General features: G+C 36.9%; 1 protein-coding gene across 1 annotated transcript in view; it reads right to left on the bottom strand.

Moving 5' to 3' along the window:
* The window catches only part of MARCHF1 (membrane associated ring-CH-type finger 1), a 246497-nt gene that overhangs the window by 49656 nt on the left and 177883 nt on the right, over window positions 1-18958 (bottom strand). Inside the window, exon 4 of the mRNA XM_054202878.1 lies at window positions 2928-2978. Within this exon, the coding sequence (XP_054058853.1) occupies window positions 2928-2978 (51 nt within the window). The remainder of the gene's footprint in view (window positions 1-2927; window positions 2979-18958) is intronic.

The raw sequence follows: 18958 nt of genomic DNA, 5'->3' as shown, positions 1-18958 counted from the left end.
AGATTACTTTCAAAAACCTGCACTTAACTCAGTGGTTACCCCACCAGCAGGATATTTAAGGTCACAGTAATGAGGTGGAAAAGAACACAGAGATGGATCAGCAAATTAGTTTGAGCAAATGCTCGCTTCCCTCTCCTACCTGCCGAGCAAACTGGTGCTGGCCTGGCAGGGGAGGGCCATGGGCAGAAGGGGTACAGCACAGGGTCTTAGGGGGACAAGGGGCAGTGGGAGCTATAGCCCTGCTACACTCCGTTTTTGCTGCTCATGTACTCTCGCCCACAAATAAAATAGTACTTGATTCAGCGCTGAGTCAGGTTAACGGAATGGAAGTGCAGGATTTTGCCTTACTCCTGCCATTTTGATGAAATACTCCATTACACAAGTGAAAAAAAAAAAATGACTTACAAGTAAAAAAAAAAAAAATAAAAATACTTTCAGAGGTAGAGCTACATAATTTTATAGTTACATGAAAATCATTTGTGAATATTCCAGTTGGCTTAATCTTATAATAGTACATGTACAGAAACATATTGGCCAGCCACTGTTTTTACTTAGTAACATGTATTACAATAGACTTTACAAATAATTTTGTATTGAAATCGTATCTAAATATTTTAGGTTTTGTTCTTTCATTTGCCTAAAATAGTTTATTACTGAAACTCTTACCAGAAACTTATATGCAAGAAAAGAAAAGTCTTTGCAACATGCTAAATTTCTGTGCTTTCCATGGACAGCAAAAGTGAGTGGTAAAACTGAAGTGTTGATTTCCCCCCACCCCTCTAGGGAATGTTTGATTTTAAAATGTATGGATTGAATAGGTATATAGTAACTAGTATTCGGTAAATAACAAAAAACCCAAAGCCATTCCTTCTCATTATGTCTAGATAAGACATATTCAATATTCAACAATTCAGTTTAATCCGTAATACCAGGTAATTCAGAGTTAATGTACCTAGTACACAAAATTGCCCAAGCATACACTGCAAACCTCAGGTGTCCTCTCTGAACAAACAACTTAAGAGCATTATGAAATACGAATCTGTATTTGCAGAATCTTTGCTATATTCCATTTCACAAACAAGGTGGTACAAAATCCAGCTTTATCAGGGAACATCTACTCTGCTCTGGACCAGGAGCCCCTTATACAACCAAGGGTGGCATACACAATACACAGTAACTATTAAAATATAACTCTCTATTTTACCCTTTTTTGCTTGTTCATACAGGCAAATGAAAGCTGTAAAAGATACAAAATCAAAACAGTGTGTTTTGATTAGTGTAATTTATATTTCTAGACAAAGACTTTCTAATTTTTCTGTCAACTGAAATTTTTGTTATCTGCAAGATCTGCTCCTGCACAGAACTCAACTCTTGCCTTTGGTATACAGTTTACATGCCCTAGAAGCTCCCAATCTTTTTTTGAGGTGCAGTATTTGTTACTATACTTTGTGCCATGCGATATTAACCTGAAAAGTTAGGTGTTTGCTTTTCTATGTATACACACACATACACCCTGCCATTTTACCAAAAAAAACATTTTGAAACGAACAATAAACTGGAAACTGGCTTTCCAATTTCGTGTCTTTCAGCATCTGAAAAGCTTCACTGGCAGGTAGCTTCACAGAAAAAAAATGATGCCAAAGAACGAATGATGCTATACATCAGAAATAGATTAAATGCATGCCTGCAAACCTTGCTTATGAATGTACTACTTCAACAGATGCAAGCACCCCTTTCTAATATGCACCTATACTGATTTCTACAGAAATTACTTCAAAATAAATGTTAGTCGCTGCCATGTGTCTCGTGTCGGTGAATATATTTATGCTTTGTCACAATGTAACCCACACAACTGACTTTAAAAAGCAGAAAAAATAATATCAAATCAGCATAGATTTATGGTAATTGTAACTACATATGTGCACTTTAAACTCTTAGCAAAAATAATACATACAATTCACTGTGATCAATCTTGTGAGTATACAACTATATACTTTTTAAAAATAGGCAACAAGTCAGGAAGAGATTCAGCCATATTCTACAACAGGCTGTATATATTGTGCACGTTTTGCCTTGCCTTTTTTTTTTCCTTCTTGAAAGAGCAGAACCTAACATATACCAAGTTTCTTTAATTAAGAAATCACAATATTTTTTTTTAAAGCTCTGAAAAGAAAACAGTTTTACAGCGGGTACACTACAGACAATAATGTTGTGGGAAAGGGGCCTATGAATACTGCGCTTGCACTGGATGCAAAATATTAAATCTTTAGATACAAACATAATAAATACATGGCAGATGTTTAGGCTGGGATTAAAACAATTATTGAGTTTTTAGCTTTTACCTCCTGTATATCTTGGCTTTTTGGAATAAATTTCAGCCACCTCTGAACCAAAAATACAGAAAAAGGGGGGTTAAAACCAAAGAACCCCAGTACAAATCACATTTTGCTTCCCCCTAGTTTTCCCTCTCTGTTTCCTAGAAACTAAAAAGCATCTAGATATAAAGTCCTGGCTGCAGTGAACCATAAATCGCTGTAAAAGGAATTCAGAATTCAATCCAAAATGATGACACATTCATAGCTTTACACGTTACAGCTGTTAGTATTCGGGTAGGGCAGGGGGAGCAAAATCAAGCAGTAATTCTATCTTAAGACAAAGTGTTAATGTAACGTTAAGCAGTTGCGGAAAGCAGGTGAAAAAACTGCAACTGTTATTTCCTTCTCATTATCACACATATTACAGTAATAGCTAATTGAATATTTATACTTTAAGATGGACTTTACATGGAAAACATGATGTTGGGCAGTCAAAAACTTAATCTGACGTTTATAAAGAAAACATCAGAAGATGCATATATGGTTAAATGCAGTGAAGTACTGTATGCAGTTTTCTTTAAGTTCGATACAAAGGAAATAGATTTCACATACCTTTGAAATGTTACTTGATCGACTTGTGGAACGCCCTGGGGATTTGTCATTCTGAAAAACAAAATTAAAAGATAAAGAAAGTTATGTAATTCGAATTCTACCAAAGAAGTGGTATTTTGAATGCACAGACTTTCTCTTCCTCTATTTCTCTTCAGTTTGGCTACTGACTGTACAATGGAAGACAGCTCGATGAATAAATCATTACAATATTCATGCAAATTAAAATCAGTAAAAATTTCTGTAAGAAATTAATGTTAGCACTTAATTACTGTTAATTTTATTTAAAAAAAACCAACAACATTTTCAGTGAAAGATTAATGTATCATCTCGTTTTCTCATGCAAATGGGTACTCTTGTATGACAGGAATGTTTCATGACAAATAATAAAATCCACATAGTTAGACTGGACACATCCAAAAAGTTGAATTCATCCTTTCGGGAAAATTAAACCAGCGCTACACGACTTCCTGGCCAGACATTGTCTGAGAGCAACAAATAGTAAGCCATCATAGATATAGTTGAATTTAACACCTGCCCCTCCATCCCCTCCCACCCACATACACACCCAAACCAACACCAAAGGTTGAAATCCACTAATGAAGTATGCGTTGAATAGCTACATGTCTATGGCACAACTTTTTTTGCTGGCAATTTAAAGGAGTGAAGCAGTGGCTCAACCCAGCACTTCCCCAGACCTAGATTCAGCTTCATTTACACTGAAAAGGTAAATGATATTTCAGAAACAATGTTCATCCCCCTCGGCAAATGCACATACCTTAGGGAGGTCATAGAAATGTTTTTCTCAGCATTGAGAATGGGGGCTCAAACACTAAGGTGAACTATTCATATAAACGAGACTGATTTTTACCTGGAAGGGGTTGAACTAGATAGCATTTGTGCAAGATTGTTAAATTATTTACTCAGGGCAGGGGGCAGAGGGGAACATGGGGACAAAACCCAAAGCAGACTTTTCACCTATGCAGCTAAATTTGCAACGCATGCATCGCTGTGGCAGGCAGACGCATACATTAACAATTTGATGCGTACATGTCCATAAAAGGCTTTCAACTTGACTCCAGCCCTTCTCTCCTCATCCTTCATTAAACGACTACAGAAAAATACAGAAGCTACCAGTTAAAAAAGGCTAAACCTCCTACTCCATTAATGCACATGTCTAGGCTAGAAATTAGAATTTCCCCAATAATTTGTAGCACAGAACAATTTTGTAATGGCAAAAATGACAAAAAAACCCCCAACCTTAGGCTATTTGTCAGCAAACATTTTGGAAAAAAACACACCACCATTTTTATATCGAAACAGCTTTGATCTCAACCCCAGCAAGCACACCTAAATGAAAAAACACAATTACATATTAATTTATCAGTTTCTACAGAAAGTTTCAAACCTACTTTGTTGTTTCATAAACCTACGGTACCTCTCTTCCGTCAGCTGGCAGGTAGCTTATGTTTTTGCTCCATCCCTCAGCACCATCAGTCTTTTGCACTGCAAATACTAATATACTGCACTATCTCTCTTTTTACTTTGTCTTCACTAGCATTAAGTAGCACAACGTACTCCAGCGCTGCTGAACTACCTGACCATACATCATTCTCCATTTTATTTTACCATACCGGCTAATTCTCAGGACTTAACCACCTTCAGGTTTGGGTGCCAGAATTTTCTCTTTTTTAGGAAGAATTAAACATAAGATTGTTCAAGTTATGCACTCATTTATTACATCTTGTCCTTGAGGTTGTCCCTGCTTTGAACCGGGAAATGAACCAGACAATTCCTTCTGACCGAAAGCACTCTATGATTCAAATATTACTTCGGTGATATAGTATCTACTCTAGCTTTGGCAATAAATTAATAATTGCTTATACTTTCTATACAACATTAAATATGTACCGTTTTGAATGTCTTCATTTATACCTACTGAAAATATACTTTGGATATTCTGGGTCAGCATTCAGAGGAGCTCTGCTTTGACCTCAAAATAATAGAAGGTATGGACCCATGAAATTAATTCCCCCTTGGTGGTTAAAAATTATGAATGGGGATCATAGTTGAGAAACTCCCTGCTAAAAGCATGCAACATTTATTCTCCATCACTTGGATTAAAGAAATATTTTGTATTTTCTGACAGTGCAGTGAACTCTCGAACTCTAACTTCCTTTCTTTTAATAAACTGTCATCAGAGATTCATTTTCAAAATCTGTTTCCTGGCTACAGCTCTCTAGGCTTTTTATATGATCCATTCTTCACTATGGCACATATCTCCTTCACTTTAGTTACAACAAGCTCTTGACCCTCTAACTGAAAACTCTTAGCGTCCAAACCCTGCAAAGTACTAGATCATACACTGAATAGTCTCAGTTGAAAGAAAGAGTGCTGTCTGTACAGTTTTTTGGTAAAATAAATAAATAGATAAATAAATTTAATCATCATTTCCAAGCTCAGGTATTTCATGGTGATTTATCCTGAAAAGCATATAAATAAAACACAAAATGCTGCACTAAATAACCATACATAAATCGAAGACAGAATTCTTTGTTCAAGTTCACATTGAACTCGCATGACTGTTCATACAAAGAAAGAACAGAATAGAAAAGTTACGGCAAAATCTCTTTTGAAATGTGTCCTTAAAGAATATCTGTGCGCTTCTACTTTAATGGTTTATCTTTACAAAGTACTCACATTGTTAAGAATAATTGATTCCTTTTCTTATTGTAAGTGAAGAGGAGCTATCTTTATTGAAGAACATTTTTCCTACAAGCTCGCTAAACAATAATAAAAAGATCTTTTTCTCCCACACATTCAATATTAATTTACATTTGAAAGTTTATATCCAAAGAAATATATGTTCAAACATCTATACATACATATTTTTGTACATCAGGGAAATGTCTTATCATGTCGTTCCAATCCGATTATTTCAAAGAAAGTAGCATCTGCCTTTTAGAATTCACATATCTCAGCAGGAATTACTTACTGCCTATAACTAGGGCTCTTTATCTCCCTGACTGAGTTTTCTAAATTTACACATGCAGAGGTCTGGCCCTTAAGCAAAGTGAAAACAAAATATTCAGAGAGATCTCTTGCTGAAATTCTGAAACTGTCTTTTTCTCCAGTGAACAAAACAGCAAAACACCTCCCTCCAAGGCTCCTCCTGGCCATGACAGGTGTGAGCTTTTCGGCTTGCAGCTTGTATTACGCAGTCCAAAAAACACACACCAGAATGCCTCTCCTTATTTCCAGACATCCTGTACCACAAATATCTATCTCTTCTGTCTGGTGTTACATCCTGCAAACACCCATCGGGTACCTCTTCAAAACTGTAATAGCACAGAAACAAGTTCCTGTAACAATTCCGCTGCAATATCAAGAAAAATCAGTCTGTGTCTGTAAATTTCTTAACAATTCGGTTTTATCAAGACCATTTACAAGGATATTGTTGAAATTCAACCTTCAATATAAATCCTGTGAGGAAGACAAAAGAGAAATAATGCCACAAAATTTCAGATTATGACATGCTCGTGAAACTGCTTTGGGAGGAATGTTATATGCACCTGTCCCACCATATCGTACCAAGAAACCAACTCTGATTGTAATAAGGAATTAAAATAATTAAAAATAAAATAATAGTTAAATCTCTCTTTTTTTTTTTTTTGTCAGTAAACCACCTCCTAAAATCTCATTTCAGCACATGACTGGGTTCCTGAACTGATTTTTTTTTTTTGCGGCAACGAGCTAAAATTCAAATTCATTAAACTTTCTGATGCTTAAAGATACAGTTTTTCCCAACTTGCAAATGTGACTTACAATGCTAACAAACAGTATTTTTATCAAAGCAAGAGAATAAGCAGGGTAGTAGTAACAAATGCCTAAAATACTGCTGCGAAAATTTCAGGCTCTCATTCTAGGGAGGAAAGTGGTATAACAGGTGGTTGCTTTCTGACACACACTAAATTTTCCTATGCACAGTTAACAATTTGAAGTCTTGCTGGGTAGCAAAGCACATCTTAAATGAACTAATCTGTTTGTCTGGTTTCTTTCCTTTAGCTGCCCCTTGCTCTGCTCTGGCTCTGGGCATCACTTGAGCTGACCAGGCAGCTTGCTAACAGATCGCATGTCACCTCTCTGAAGAGAGCACAGGAGCATCAAGAACTAATCGCAATATCTCAACTCACAGGAGAATCTTAAGCAACAACTTCTATCACACACATACACCCAAAGCACACCCCACCCCCTTTGTACAAAATATTTTGCCTTTGTTTTCTTTTCTGTGGGCTCTAACCTTTGCATCCCAGTGGTGCAACATGCTGTTTCACACATCTGCACACAGTCCTCAGCCTTAGAGTTCTATACATGGTTGTACGACAGATTTTCTTCTAGAAGTCATATCAGAAGGTATCACAAAAATAAATGTCTCCTTAATGTAAGCACAACACAAGCCAAACAAAAGTGGTTTTGCCTGCCTAAAGTTCCTTTCCACCTAGTACCCCCTCATCGCATCCACAAAGGAGCCTCCTTTCAGCACCTTTTCACTTCTGGAATTTTGAACTGGAGCAGAAACTGCTTTCACTATACGGCCTGAGCTACCAGATATGTAGATGATCTCAACTAACAGTGCCGGTCACTGGATATCTACAGAGCATGCCCATAATTAACTAAGACATAAACACACTGTGTAATTACTGGGCATCATTCATAATTTTGAGGTGGAACCCAGAACATTTTCAATATCAAAGAATGGCTGGGTTCAAAGTGCCAACTCACAGAAGAAAAGTCTGCTAGGAATAGTAAAGAAATAAAATATAAATAAATAAATAATCAACAAAATACATATAGTGTCATATGTATTGTTTATATTATTCATATATACTATATCACATCTATAGATATAAATAAATAAAACATCTAAATGCGTATAACATCTATCTATCTATCTATGAATGTATTTATATGTATAGATATGTAAAAGTATTCATTCTTTTCCTAGTTATGTGCTGCTGGGCATGGCCAGAGCCAAGATAACACTCTCCCACAGTACAGCTATTGTTACATTATTCAAGAACTATTTCACAGTTTCTCTTTTTGGGGTTTAAATTATTAAAACAAATACAAGTATACACATATAATGCCATACAGAGGGACCTGGACAGGCTTGAGAGGTGGGCCCATGCAAACCTCATTCAACAAGGCCAAGTGCAAGGTCCTGCACGTGGGTCAGGGCGATCCCAAGCACAAATACAGGCTGGGTGGAAAAATGGATTGAGAGCAGCCCTGAGGAGGACTTCAGGGTATTGGTGGATGAGAAGCTCAACATGAGCCAGCAATGTACAGTCGCAGCCCAGAAAGCCAACCACATCCTGGGCTGCATCAGAAGAAGCGTGGCCAGCAGGTCAAGGGAGTTGGTTCTGCCCCTCTACCCTGCTCTGATGAGACCCCACCCGGTGTGCTGTGTTCAGCTCTGGGGCCCCCAACATAAAGACATGGACCTGTTGGAGCAGGTCCAGAGAAGAGCCATGAAGATGATCAGAGGTCTGGAACACTTCTGCTATGAAGACAGGCTGAGAGAGTTGGGGTTGTTCAGATCGCAAAAGAGAAGACTCTGGGGAGATCTTATAGCGGCTTTTCAGTACTTAAAGGGGGCCTACAGGGAAGATGGGGAGGGACTCTTTACCAGGGAGCGTAGCCACAGGACAAGGAGTAACAGTTTTAAGCTGAAAGAGGGGAGATTTAGATTAGATATTAGGAAGAAATTCTTTACTCTGAGGATAGTGAGATGCTAGAACAGGTTGCCCAGAGAAGCTATGGATGCCCCATCCCTGGAAGTGTTCAAGGCCAGGTGCTGGATGGGGCTTTGAGCTTGCCATTCTAATAAATTTTAACTTCATTAAGAAGTTCAACATTCATATCAAATCACCAACAAGGTCACTAGGCACAAAGCCTGTGGACAAGGTAAATCTAAACAGACTGAAGGTCTATATTGTAAATCACAGCTGTACAAAACCAGTCGATTATCTCAAACTAAGCTTCTGAGGATGCTGAAGCATTTCAAGCACGACATTCTGACTGTCATCTGTGGAGACAGACTACGTAATCCAGTGTGACACAAAGAAGTTAGTTTTATTACCCTACAAGTTGCATATTTTCCATATTTGTATGTGGGTAGAAGAGTACACAGCAATGATCAAGCAACCTCACTATTAATGGGCTGTTGGGTAACCTTACATAAGAATAATGTACAGGTGCTTTAGTTGTCATGCATCCTGTTACTTATTTTGCAACTAAGAGATCTTTGTGGCCAGATTTGCATCACGTAAGACTATAAAAACCACACATGGGTACTTTCACTGAAATAAGATTTGGAGTTAAACATTTTAGGAAGTTATTTTTTCTCTGAACAGAATTCTACAATGCCACTAACTGCACAGCACAGACATGTCACTGCATTACTTATGGCCAGTATCTCTAGTGGACTAGATTCCTTTCTTCTCATATCTTATACCAGCTTACTCCACATCAGTCTCACTGGACTCAGTGTAGCAGGGTTTTTTTTAGCGTAAGCTGCTAATAAGCATGATAAATGTATCAGAATCTGATCCACCGCCCTTTTGTGTTGAAAATGCTAATTATAATTTAATGAGGCTCAGAGCAATTTCCATCACAGGCCAAGACGAGTCAATGGCACGCTTGTTGTTACAACGTAAGTGTTTCACAGTGATGCTTCTACCTGCAATTACACGGACAACATCCATGTTACAATATTAGGTTACTTTCTCTATATTGCATAGATGTACAAGGTCATAACTGGTTTAAAACTGGGAATAAATACACCACTAAATTTAAAAAAAAAATAATCCAGCATTGAATCGACCTTGAAGCACAGGACAGGCATGCACAGAATACAGTCAGAAAACAGCACATACTAAACACCCACCTGACATAAGTGCAATTCCTTTAATAGCTCACATAAAGAGCCAGATTTGACTTTGTTGTACCATACTTAGCAAAAGTGAAAAGTTCCTAGAAATCCTTGCCAAAATGACAAATGAAGCAATTATGAAGTTGAAAATAAGTTCAAGACAATTCAGTAAACAGAGAATGTGTGTCACGTAGCTGCCCTTGACTGATCATGAGATAAGAAGCTAGCCAGAAGCTTTTATTGGAAAATTATTTCTGGTAATGACTAATACTAATGAGAATGAGGTTAAAGGAACAAAACTGAAAATAAAAAAGGCCAGGATTTCAGAAGACCAAAATATAAGGGTGAGTGAGAGTCTTACAACAAAGAAAACATACACAGCAAAAGGTCTTGCTCGTTAGTACCTCCTGCTTTCTAGGAGCAAAGTGAACTTGTTCCTACTGCAATTAAGATAACCAGGAACTGAGGGCTGGAAGTGGGTCTAATTTCTTTCTGCACCTACAGAGCAAGACAGCCATTTGATTCGGTTCAGAGGCTGAAGGAGATCACGTCCTTTCCCTTATTGAATGCAAGAAAAGAATAAATCTTAAGCTGATCGAAGAATCATCTTCCACATGTTTCTGCTGCAGATTACATACTTTGTGCAAGTCAATAAAATGCAGTGCAACAATCCAGCCCGAGCCCCACACGGTTCCAGGTCTGAGCACTTGAACAAGTTACCACAGGTGATGTTTCCAACATGAGCTATTTTATGAAGTTCCAGCATATAAAAACATATCACAAATTGCCTATGTATCCTTCAGCAGCAGAACACCTTTCAGAAAGTATATTTGAAGCAGATAAGCTGCTATAGCACCCTGACTTGAAGTATGATATGTTTCTATGTCCAAAGCATCAAATTACTAAAATACCAAAGAGAATTGAGAGGATTTATCGAAACAGATCTGAATAAGAAGTACCTGTATTTTGCATCGTTCGATACAATGCATCACATTTTTGATAAATGTCTCCACTTACCTCTACTAGGAAGCGAAACATATATGTTGCTCAGGATCGGCTTGGGCAATAAGTAATACCATGTTGTGTGGCAACTGTGCCAGTGGATCTTTCTGCCTCCTCCGATCGAGGGCAACACAGCGAATGGCACCTACTGTCAGGGAGGTTCATGGTGCTCTTCTTCTTTGAAAAGAAATCAGTGTTGTATCACCCAGTTCATTTCCAAATGACACTATCCATCACAAACTATGGACACCAATATCTTAACTAGTCTATAGGTTAACATACTCTTACAAAACATAATTTCACGTGACTGTTTTCATTTTTTAAGTAGATGTATAATTTCCATACACTCCTAGTTCCACCCACTGAATTCATCATCTGACTAACAATGTCAGGAGTTTTCTTCAAACTAACCAGGTTTCATTTACTCTTTTGCTTACTTTAACCTGAATAAAAATCACAGGCATTCTATCCAAGGTTGTTGTCTATCATTAGGTATTCTAAATCACTCTTAGAATGCAAAAATACACGTATAAAATAGTATCTGTCCTTGTTGACTCATGAACTATTTGGTGAACACCAGGCATCAATCACTGCATGAAAAACCTACTGTAATTTGCTGCCTTTGCTATTCAGTTTATACCTTGGGGAAAAGAAAGAAAAAAAAGGCTGACAAAATGATAGTTCCTACTAGCACTTTTCTAACAAGATACAAGTAATTCCTTTCTTTATCCAAAGCTGACCACATAGTTAAAAATTAAAAGCTGCAAAGATAGATATTGCACAAGTGAAACTTTCCATTACCTTCTTATTAAAACGTCACAGGAAAAAAGCAGAGGAAGACTGTAATCTAAAAATCAAAAGTCTGTACTCTAATGATATACCTTGGTACAGTCAAGACAGATGGAATACTATTTGCAAATGGAATTAAACGAAAAAATGCAAAGAGGGATAATATTAATTACAACTGAAGAAAAGATTACAGAAATAAATAAATAAAACCAGAAAAGGCAAATAGACAGGAAAAGTGATGGAATGGAAAATAACCATTTGAAAATGTTTTCCTCACTGCGTCAAAATATAGAACCACATAAAATGTTTCCCTATTTATATGGGCATTTAAAAGAGCTAGTTCTTTAGAGTCAAAAGAAAAACCTCCAGGGAGGGAGAGTAATTGCATGAATTCATTGCTGTTATTTTTTTACTGGAGAACTGTGCACATATTGACAGCCAATACAAAGCTCTAACTTCTCTGACACCTAGTGTCTATAGAGATTTACTTGTCACCTTTAGAAACAAATCTTGCCCTACAGACATCTCACTAATGTTTTTGTTTTCCACTGCTGTTTGCCAAGATACTTCTCTTCAGCAAAAATAGGGAGCTTTTTATTATTAATGTATCAATGTCTAAACTACAGCCTGTTTAATTTCTGCCATCTCACTACATTAATCAGAGCACTTTAGTTATAACAGGTAGCAGTGGAATTTGTGATAGATTTCCACATGTCAAAACCACCTTCTGCTACTTGGTTGCTAATGTCTAAATTACCTGGCAATTATAAACAACCTGCCTGATTGCACTAACACTTGATTTACATTCATTTATTACTGGAGACATGCTATGGGAGATTTTGTGTTTGGGTGTTGTTGATAAAGATACCTTACCTTGGAAAATTGCAAATCCTATTTTTATACCTTTTTTTCTTGGCATTACTCAACTATAGAAAATGAAGACAAGCAACAATTTCTACTTTTGTTTCTATAAACTACAAATGCAGCAAACAGTCTGCAGGCTTTACTTTGTCAATCTGTTTTGCTAATGTATGACAATCGGTTCAGCTTTGTTTTATTAATTCTACAGAGATGCATATATGTCACTGTACGTCTCTGTTTCAAATATGAAATAAACCAACTATTTAATTATCACTTACTTTCACACTGTGTTACTCTCCTTAAATGGGTTTGACACACGGAGCAAGAAAGTGAAATAGAATCCTCCTCACTATGACATCAAATTATCATTTTGTCTCTCTTCTATGATGAGCAGAAACACAACACAATAAATCTCACTGCAGCATTTCTTAAATCAAATGGTACTATAATTTACTGTTACTACAATTTAGTATTTAAGTATTTCCACCCTGGATCAATAAAGATCTGTTTTTCATTCTATCATGTATTTTTGCCAACTTTAGTACAGCAGCCACTTTCCAAAGCTCCCAGTACATCATGAAACTTTGCTATTCCTTAAGCTTCTCAGTGAGCCCGAAGAGACGATGTGGTCTTCTCATCACCATCTCCAATCAATGTTAATTCAATTATCAGTCCGAACGCTCCTTATTTTTCTCTTATCAGAGACATCCTTTCCTCATCCTTCAGACGTTTCCCCAAACATCTGGTCTCTGCAATGATCCTCTCTTTTATGAATGCTCTTGGTGGTCAGTATGCAAATTTCATCAAACAGTTGTAACAATTAATGGATAGGAACTTTTTGACAAGAAAGTAGACAGAGATAATTGTCTGTGGACTATGTAATCCAATTTTTAATTCATAAATGACATGCATTCAGTTTCCTCTTTGTTAAGTATGACTATATGCAAATTTTTTAATTGAAAAGACAAACTAAATTGTTTCAGAAGCCGGAATTCAGAGGCCACTTTGTCTGCCAGATATTGTGACCTGCTGGATTCCAGTCAATTAGTACCAGAGATGAAAGACTGTGGGTGGCCAACTACTTGTCTAACAGCCAAATATTTATCAAAGGACAAAAGATTAATTAAATACACAAAGTCAAAGTGCCTCAATTACAACAGAGCTATAAAGCAGTACTTGATTATGTGCTGTACATTCAAACATCGCCATTTTCAAACCTTTTATCTGATTACAAGTTTTATGTCTTCTGCGTCCCTTTAAACCATGAACTCAAACTCATTCAAGTAAAAGGGAAAATAAAAGGATTTTTCCCAGTCCCTTAAAGGATATCCAAGAATTCAAATCCTTTAAAGTACAGGTGCAACTTTTCATTGGCAGATTTGATTCATTATGGTTATCATTCAAATCTGCTAATCTCCCAACAGTAACAAGAACAGAAGCAAAACCATAAATAATCAAGTTCTTGAACATAAATCCTAAATGCTAAGTAATAATGCTAAGAAAAAATAATGGAAACAGTACTGGATAAAGAACACTGTTTGAGTATACGCCTGGCTTCTGATATGCAGCAAACGTGTATCTCAAAGATCTCCATGTGCATAACAGAAATAGGCTTGTAGGCAGAATAGTAGAGCTCACAGAAAATACTGACATTAGGTAAGAGTGGGATTAAGAGAATTCCCATTGAACCCTGGTGACTGCTACTGCTGGATGCAGCTGAAAAATCAGAAATGTTACCAGCTGAGTAATTTAATTCTGTACCAGCAGGCCCAGATTCAAACTCCCACAACTCAGCACTACGGGCTAAAATCACGAGCTCAAAATAACAAACGGAAGAACGTGAAGGAATTTTATGCCACTTGAATCTGAGATGTGTATAGGTTTCACAGATATGTTCATCAGCATATTTCATACCTGTTCTGGAAATCCCCAAATCCATCTTAATGATAGATTAACTAAAGTTCATAAATAATTAAACCATTTGGGGCTTATAGTTTAATTTAATTATCTACCCATTAGTTTAGTCATTATGTAGTTCTTGATTTTCAAGATAAATTTGAACATTGCAACTCCTCCCTCTTTAAAAATGAAAGCAAAACATAAACTTCAGTACTTGAATGAAAAAATTCTTACAAATCTCTTCTCAACCAAGCTCTATATGAAAGTTCATGGAGTGAAATATTTATTCACACTAAAATGCGTACAAAATTCAGAGCAAAGACAGCTTCAAGATAGAATATGTATCCACAGCCACTTATCTCTGCTTCAGAACTAATACTGAAGCTCATTTAAATCTTATTTCTATGTACGCTGATGCAGTGACCATCATCCTTCATAACTGATGGGATCCACCATCAAGGTAATACAAATTTTCCTACTGTGAAGTTTCCATATGTGCTATCATAGACCTTTATTACAGAAACGATCATTATTGTTTACAGCTAAGTCTTGTCTCCTTTGCATCTCTGAAGTTACTGATTCTGCTCATAAAGAAGTTAGCATCAGAAATGAATAGTAGCTTATTACTGCACAAACCCAGAAATGTGTCATTTACTCCAATCCTTTGAAGAGCTTCCATGACAAAAATTAGATCCTTGTTGCAGTTACATCTGGAATATTTTAGGACTGCAAGGTTCAGCATCCAGGCCACATTTTTTTTTTCCTTTGCCTTCTGAAATATTCAATATATTCATTAGAGGAAGGAAGCTGTAGAAATTACAATCAAATAGGACTTATTCTTAGAACTCACATATGTACCTATTGCTAAATATTCATTTATTCAGTCAGGAGATCGAGGGAAACTGTTATACAAAAGGTTTTTTGTTGTTTTTTTTTTTCTTTAAAGCTACCCTGATGTTTAATTAAAAGTCTAAATCTTGATTCTATTTTCCACTAAAAACAACACAAGTAAAAAGAAGTGCGGAACATAGTATACACCTATTTCTTAGCAGACTTGCCCAGCAAGTCATACATATTCATGACAAGAAGCCTTCTACAGGTCTTTTATTCCCAGACAGACATGACCTACATATTCATTCTCAAAGATGTACTGAGAGAGGGACACGTACAGCACACCATTTACTGATTACTCCTTCTTAGCAGATTTTGTGTTACAACAGAAATCTCTCAGGTAGAAAGGGGAACACTGAGGGGGAAAGAAGGAGGAAGCCTGGGGAAAACAGATAATGGGGACACTCTCCTGGGGAAGAGAAACAGCTACTCTGTCTTAGGCAAGGGAAGACTTCACTGTTGAGAGCACAATTTCTGATTCCAGATGTGACTAATAAATGAATGAACAGAAAAATAAACCCAAAAATATAAGAAGCGGCTCTGCCAAGATATCTGATTAGCTATAACGCAAAGACATCGTAGGCAGTTGTTAATTCCTCCCAGTCAGACCGTCATGCCTAATAAAAAAAGTCCTTGGCATAATTAGGACAGACAATAATTCAAACTTTCCCAGAGCGGCTATAAATAGCTACTTACCAGAATATAGAATAGACTTTATTTATTTTATCCATATCTGTTAATTACTGCACAGAATTTAGACTAATGTGTTGGGAGTAACACCCTGACACTATAATTGACTCGAGTATTTGCACACAATATTCTATGCATTTATGTGTGCCTGTCTTCAAAGGCTCCGGCCTAAAAGCACCACTGAAATTATCTAGTCTCTTATTCATGAAACATTTTAATTACTATCTTAGATATCAGTTAATACCTTATGCTTTGCGTATTTTCCCATTATTGCAGGCAACAATGAAGCATGTGTGATTCCATTATATTCTTTTCTGTGCTTTCTCACCAAGGAATTCTGCTTTTCTTAGTCACAACACGTAACGTGAAATAACATTACACATGAATCACTATTGTCAATTTCTAAACAGATACCACACCTTCTCTCATTTCGCTACAGCAGGTCTTCAATCTGATAAATGCTCTAGATATTTAGTATTCAGTGCATTTGGAAAGGACTTCAAGTACAGTTTAACCATTATAAGAAAATAAGCAACATTCTGCCACTTGTATCTGAAGCAGGTATTTAACTGGTGACTTACACAGTGTCAACTCGAACCAGGTCCACTGAAGATTTGGCTTATTCACCTCAGGTAGTGGTCCACAGTGCAGTATGATGCTCATAAAACATCCCCAGCAACACATTATCTTTCAGATTTTTGGGAAGGAAGACTCCCAACTCTGGCAAACATTGGCTTATACAGCTATAAAAATGCAGATGGTATTCAGGTGACTCTCTTTTATATCAAAAAAACATCTTTAGCTCCAAATGAATTTTTTCCCCTCATACAAAAACAGTATTCTTGCCAATTATTGCTATAAACAAGCAAAATGGGGCTTTTGCAATCTGAGATACTAGAGACAAAATTATTACAGAGAAGAACCTCGGAGAAAGGATTAGGATTCAATTTTCAGTCATCTTTTTTTTTATTAAGCTTTTAACTGATTACAAATGCTGAGTAACCAATGCAAAGGGACGAAATCTTTTTTGTTTTCTTTATTTGCTTCCAGAGTTTAGTTTACTTTAAAACTTACATGCACAAAATCTAATTCCACAGAACTTGTGTTTTAACTTGGAAGGGCCATGGAACACTATCACAGAGAGCTGGAAAACAGGACAGTTTAGGGAAAATGTCAATAGAGACGCTGACGAATTCAGTGTCTTCTTTGCTTTTCCCACTTCACAATAAAGACAAAGTATGATGGCAAAATGTCAATATTTCAATTTTGGTTTAGTTCTTTCCAAGTGCAGCTGTATGCTTCACCAGTACAGTAATAAACTTTTCCTTTCATCTAATTCTGGACAATTCTAATGCTTCCAGATATGGATGATTCCTACATGGCTCCCAGTAGAACTTAAAACATATGGTTTCTTGACTATGTTTCAAATACGTATCCTGGTTGGGAGGTTAATTAAGCTATGATTCTATCTGTTTTTCCAGTTGTAAAGGTCAGTATCCAGATTCAATCTACACTGAAACCAAATTAACCTTTTGCATTCAAAGAAAATAGATGTGCTAAAACCACTGAACTGTAATACAGCCAAGCACTACAGCACATAACTCAGCTTACTCATCCACATTAGAGACAAACTGAGGAGGGAAGATAAGGACAAATTTGACAGAACTTCTGAATATGATGCCAATTAGCAGGATGAGGAATATAACCTCATACTGTGATTAGATGGAGAAATTTTACTGGCAATAAAAGATGAAACCCCCCAAAACAACAGCTCTGATACAATTTCTCTTAAAACCAGTGCACACATAGTCTAGTTGGAAAGCACAGTGAAAGTCCCCTCCCCCTCCCAGTGTATGCAAAAGACAGTCACAGCTACAGTCCCTGTGAACATGAACATCTCAGCCATCCAAATTTTCTCAGCCTGCATTACTCATAGTTAGCAAAAAGTGAGATCGCTTCCTTCCCTACATTATGCTTCACAGGGAAATTGGATTAAAATACGCTCAGAAGGCCCAGATAAAAGACAGAAGAATAAGGATTACATAGATAAAATATGTTAAGCCTCTGTGATGTAAAGTGTCTATAAGGCAAAGTATTATAGCTCTTTATATAAGGAGATGCATGTGAGAGAGAAGCCGTGTAAACGTCCCAGCTCTCCCTTGTACAACAGACAACGTTATATCCCTACAGCCGCTCTCTCACTATGGTATTTTTTCATGGTAATTAATCGGCCTCTGCAATTAACTGGAAGGAAGAAGTAGCACAGCTGGATTTTCTTCCCTTCTCAGGTCTGTATATGAGCTGCTCAGTAAGAATCTCCACAATGTAAGGAGAGAGAAAGTGAAATTAGCTCATAATTACAGAAACATTAAGGGACACTTCCAGGTAAAAAACCTTAAAAGAGCCTTGCTATCAGTCCCTCAGTTCTCTCACTGTAAAAATCACTACTGAGAGCCCAGAATCAGCTACAGAATTTAAAACACGCAAGGAAGAAGTCCCCATCCTGTCTCTGAGATTCTCAGTCACAAGCAAGAATCGATTCTTCCACTTTAAACGTAAAAAGAAATGATACTTTTACACCACTTCAAATCACTTCTGCGTTGCACTTCAAGCTAAATTCCCGCTCTTTTAAGTGCCACAGCGCATGCAGCTTTGAGTTCATATTTATATTAACTTTCCAAGTTCAGTTTTACAGTGCACTTCTCCAAGGGCTATAATTGATACTAAGAAAACATGACATGAAACAGGAGCAGAGTTTGAAAAGCTGTGCGTCTTCCACAAGTACTTAATGGAATCGGAGGGTAGATGTTGGGGGATATCAGTAACTTCCCTTGCATCCTAAAATAAATGTGTTCTCATCCCTGTAGTTTATTTAGCTATTTAATATAGTCAAACATTCGCTCGATAATCCATTAAGGTGCTCCCTTTACCAGCAGCGAGTCAGGCATCCGAGTTGTGCACCGATCTC

The sequence above is a fragment of the Rissa tridactyla genome, chromosome 5 (genome assembly GCF_028500815.1).
Source record: "Rissa tridactyla isolate bRisTri1 chromosome 5, bRisTri1.patW.cur.20221130, whole genome shotgun sequence".
In the NCBI taxonomy this organism is placed as follows: Eukaryota; Metazoa; Chordata; class Aves; order Charadriiformes; family Laridae; genus Rissa; species Rissa tridactyla.
The sequence above is the reverse complement of the archived record's forward strand: the minus strand, read 5'-3'. Positions and strand labels throughout refer to the sequence as shown.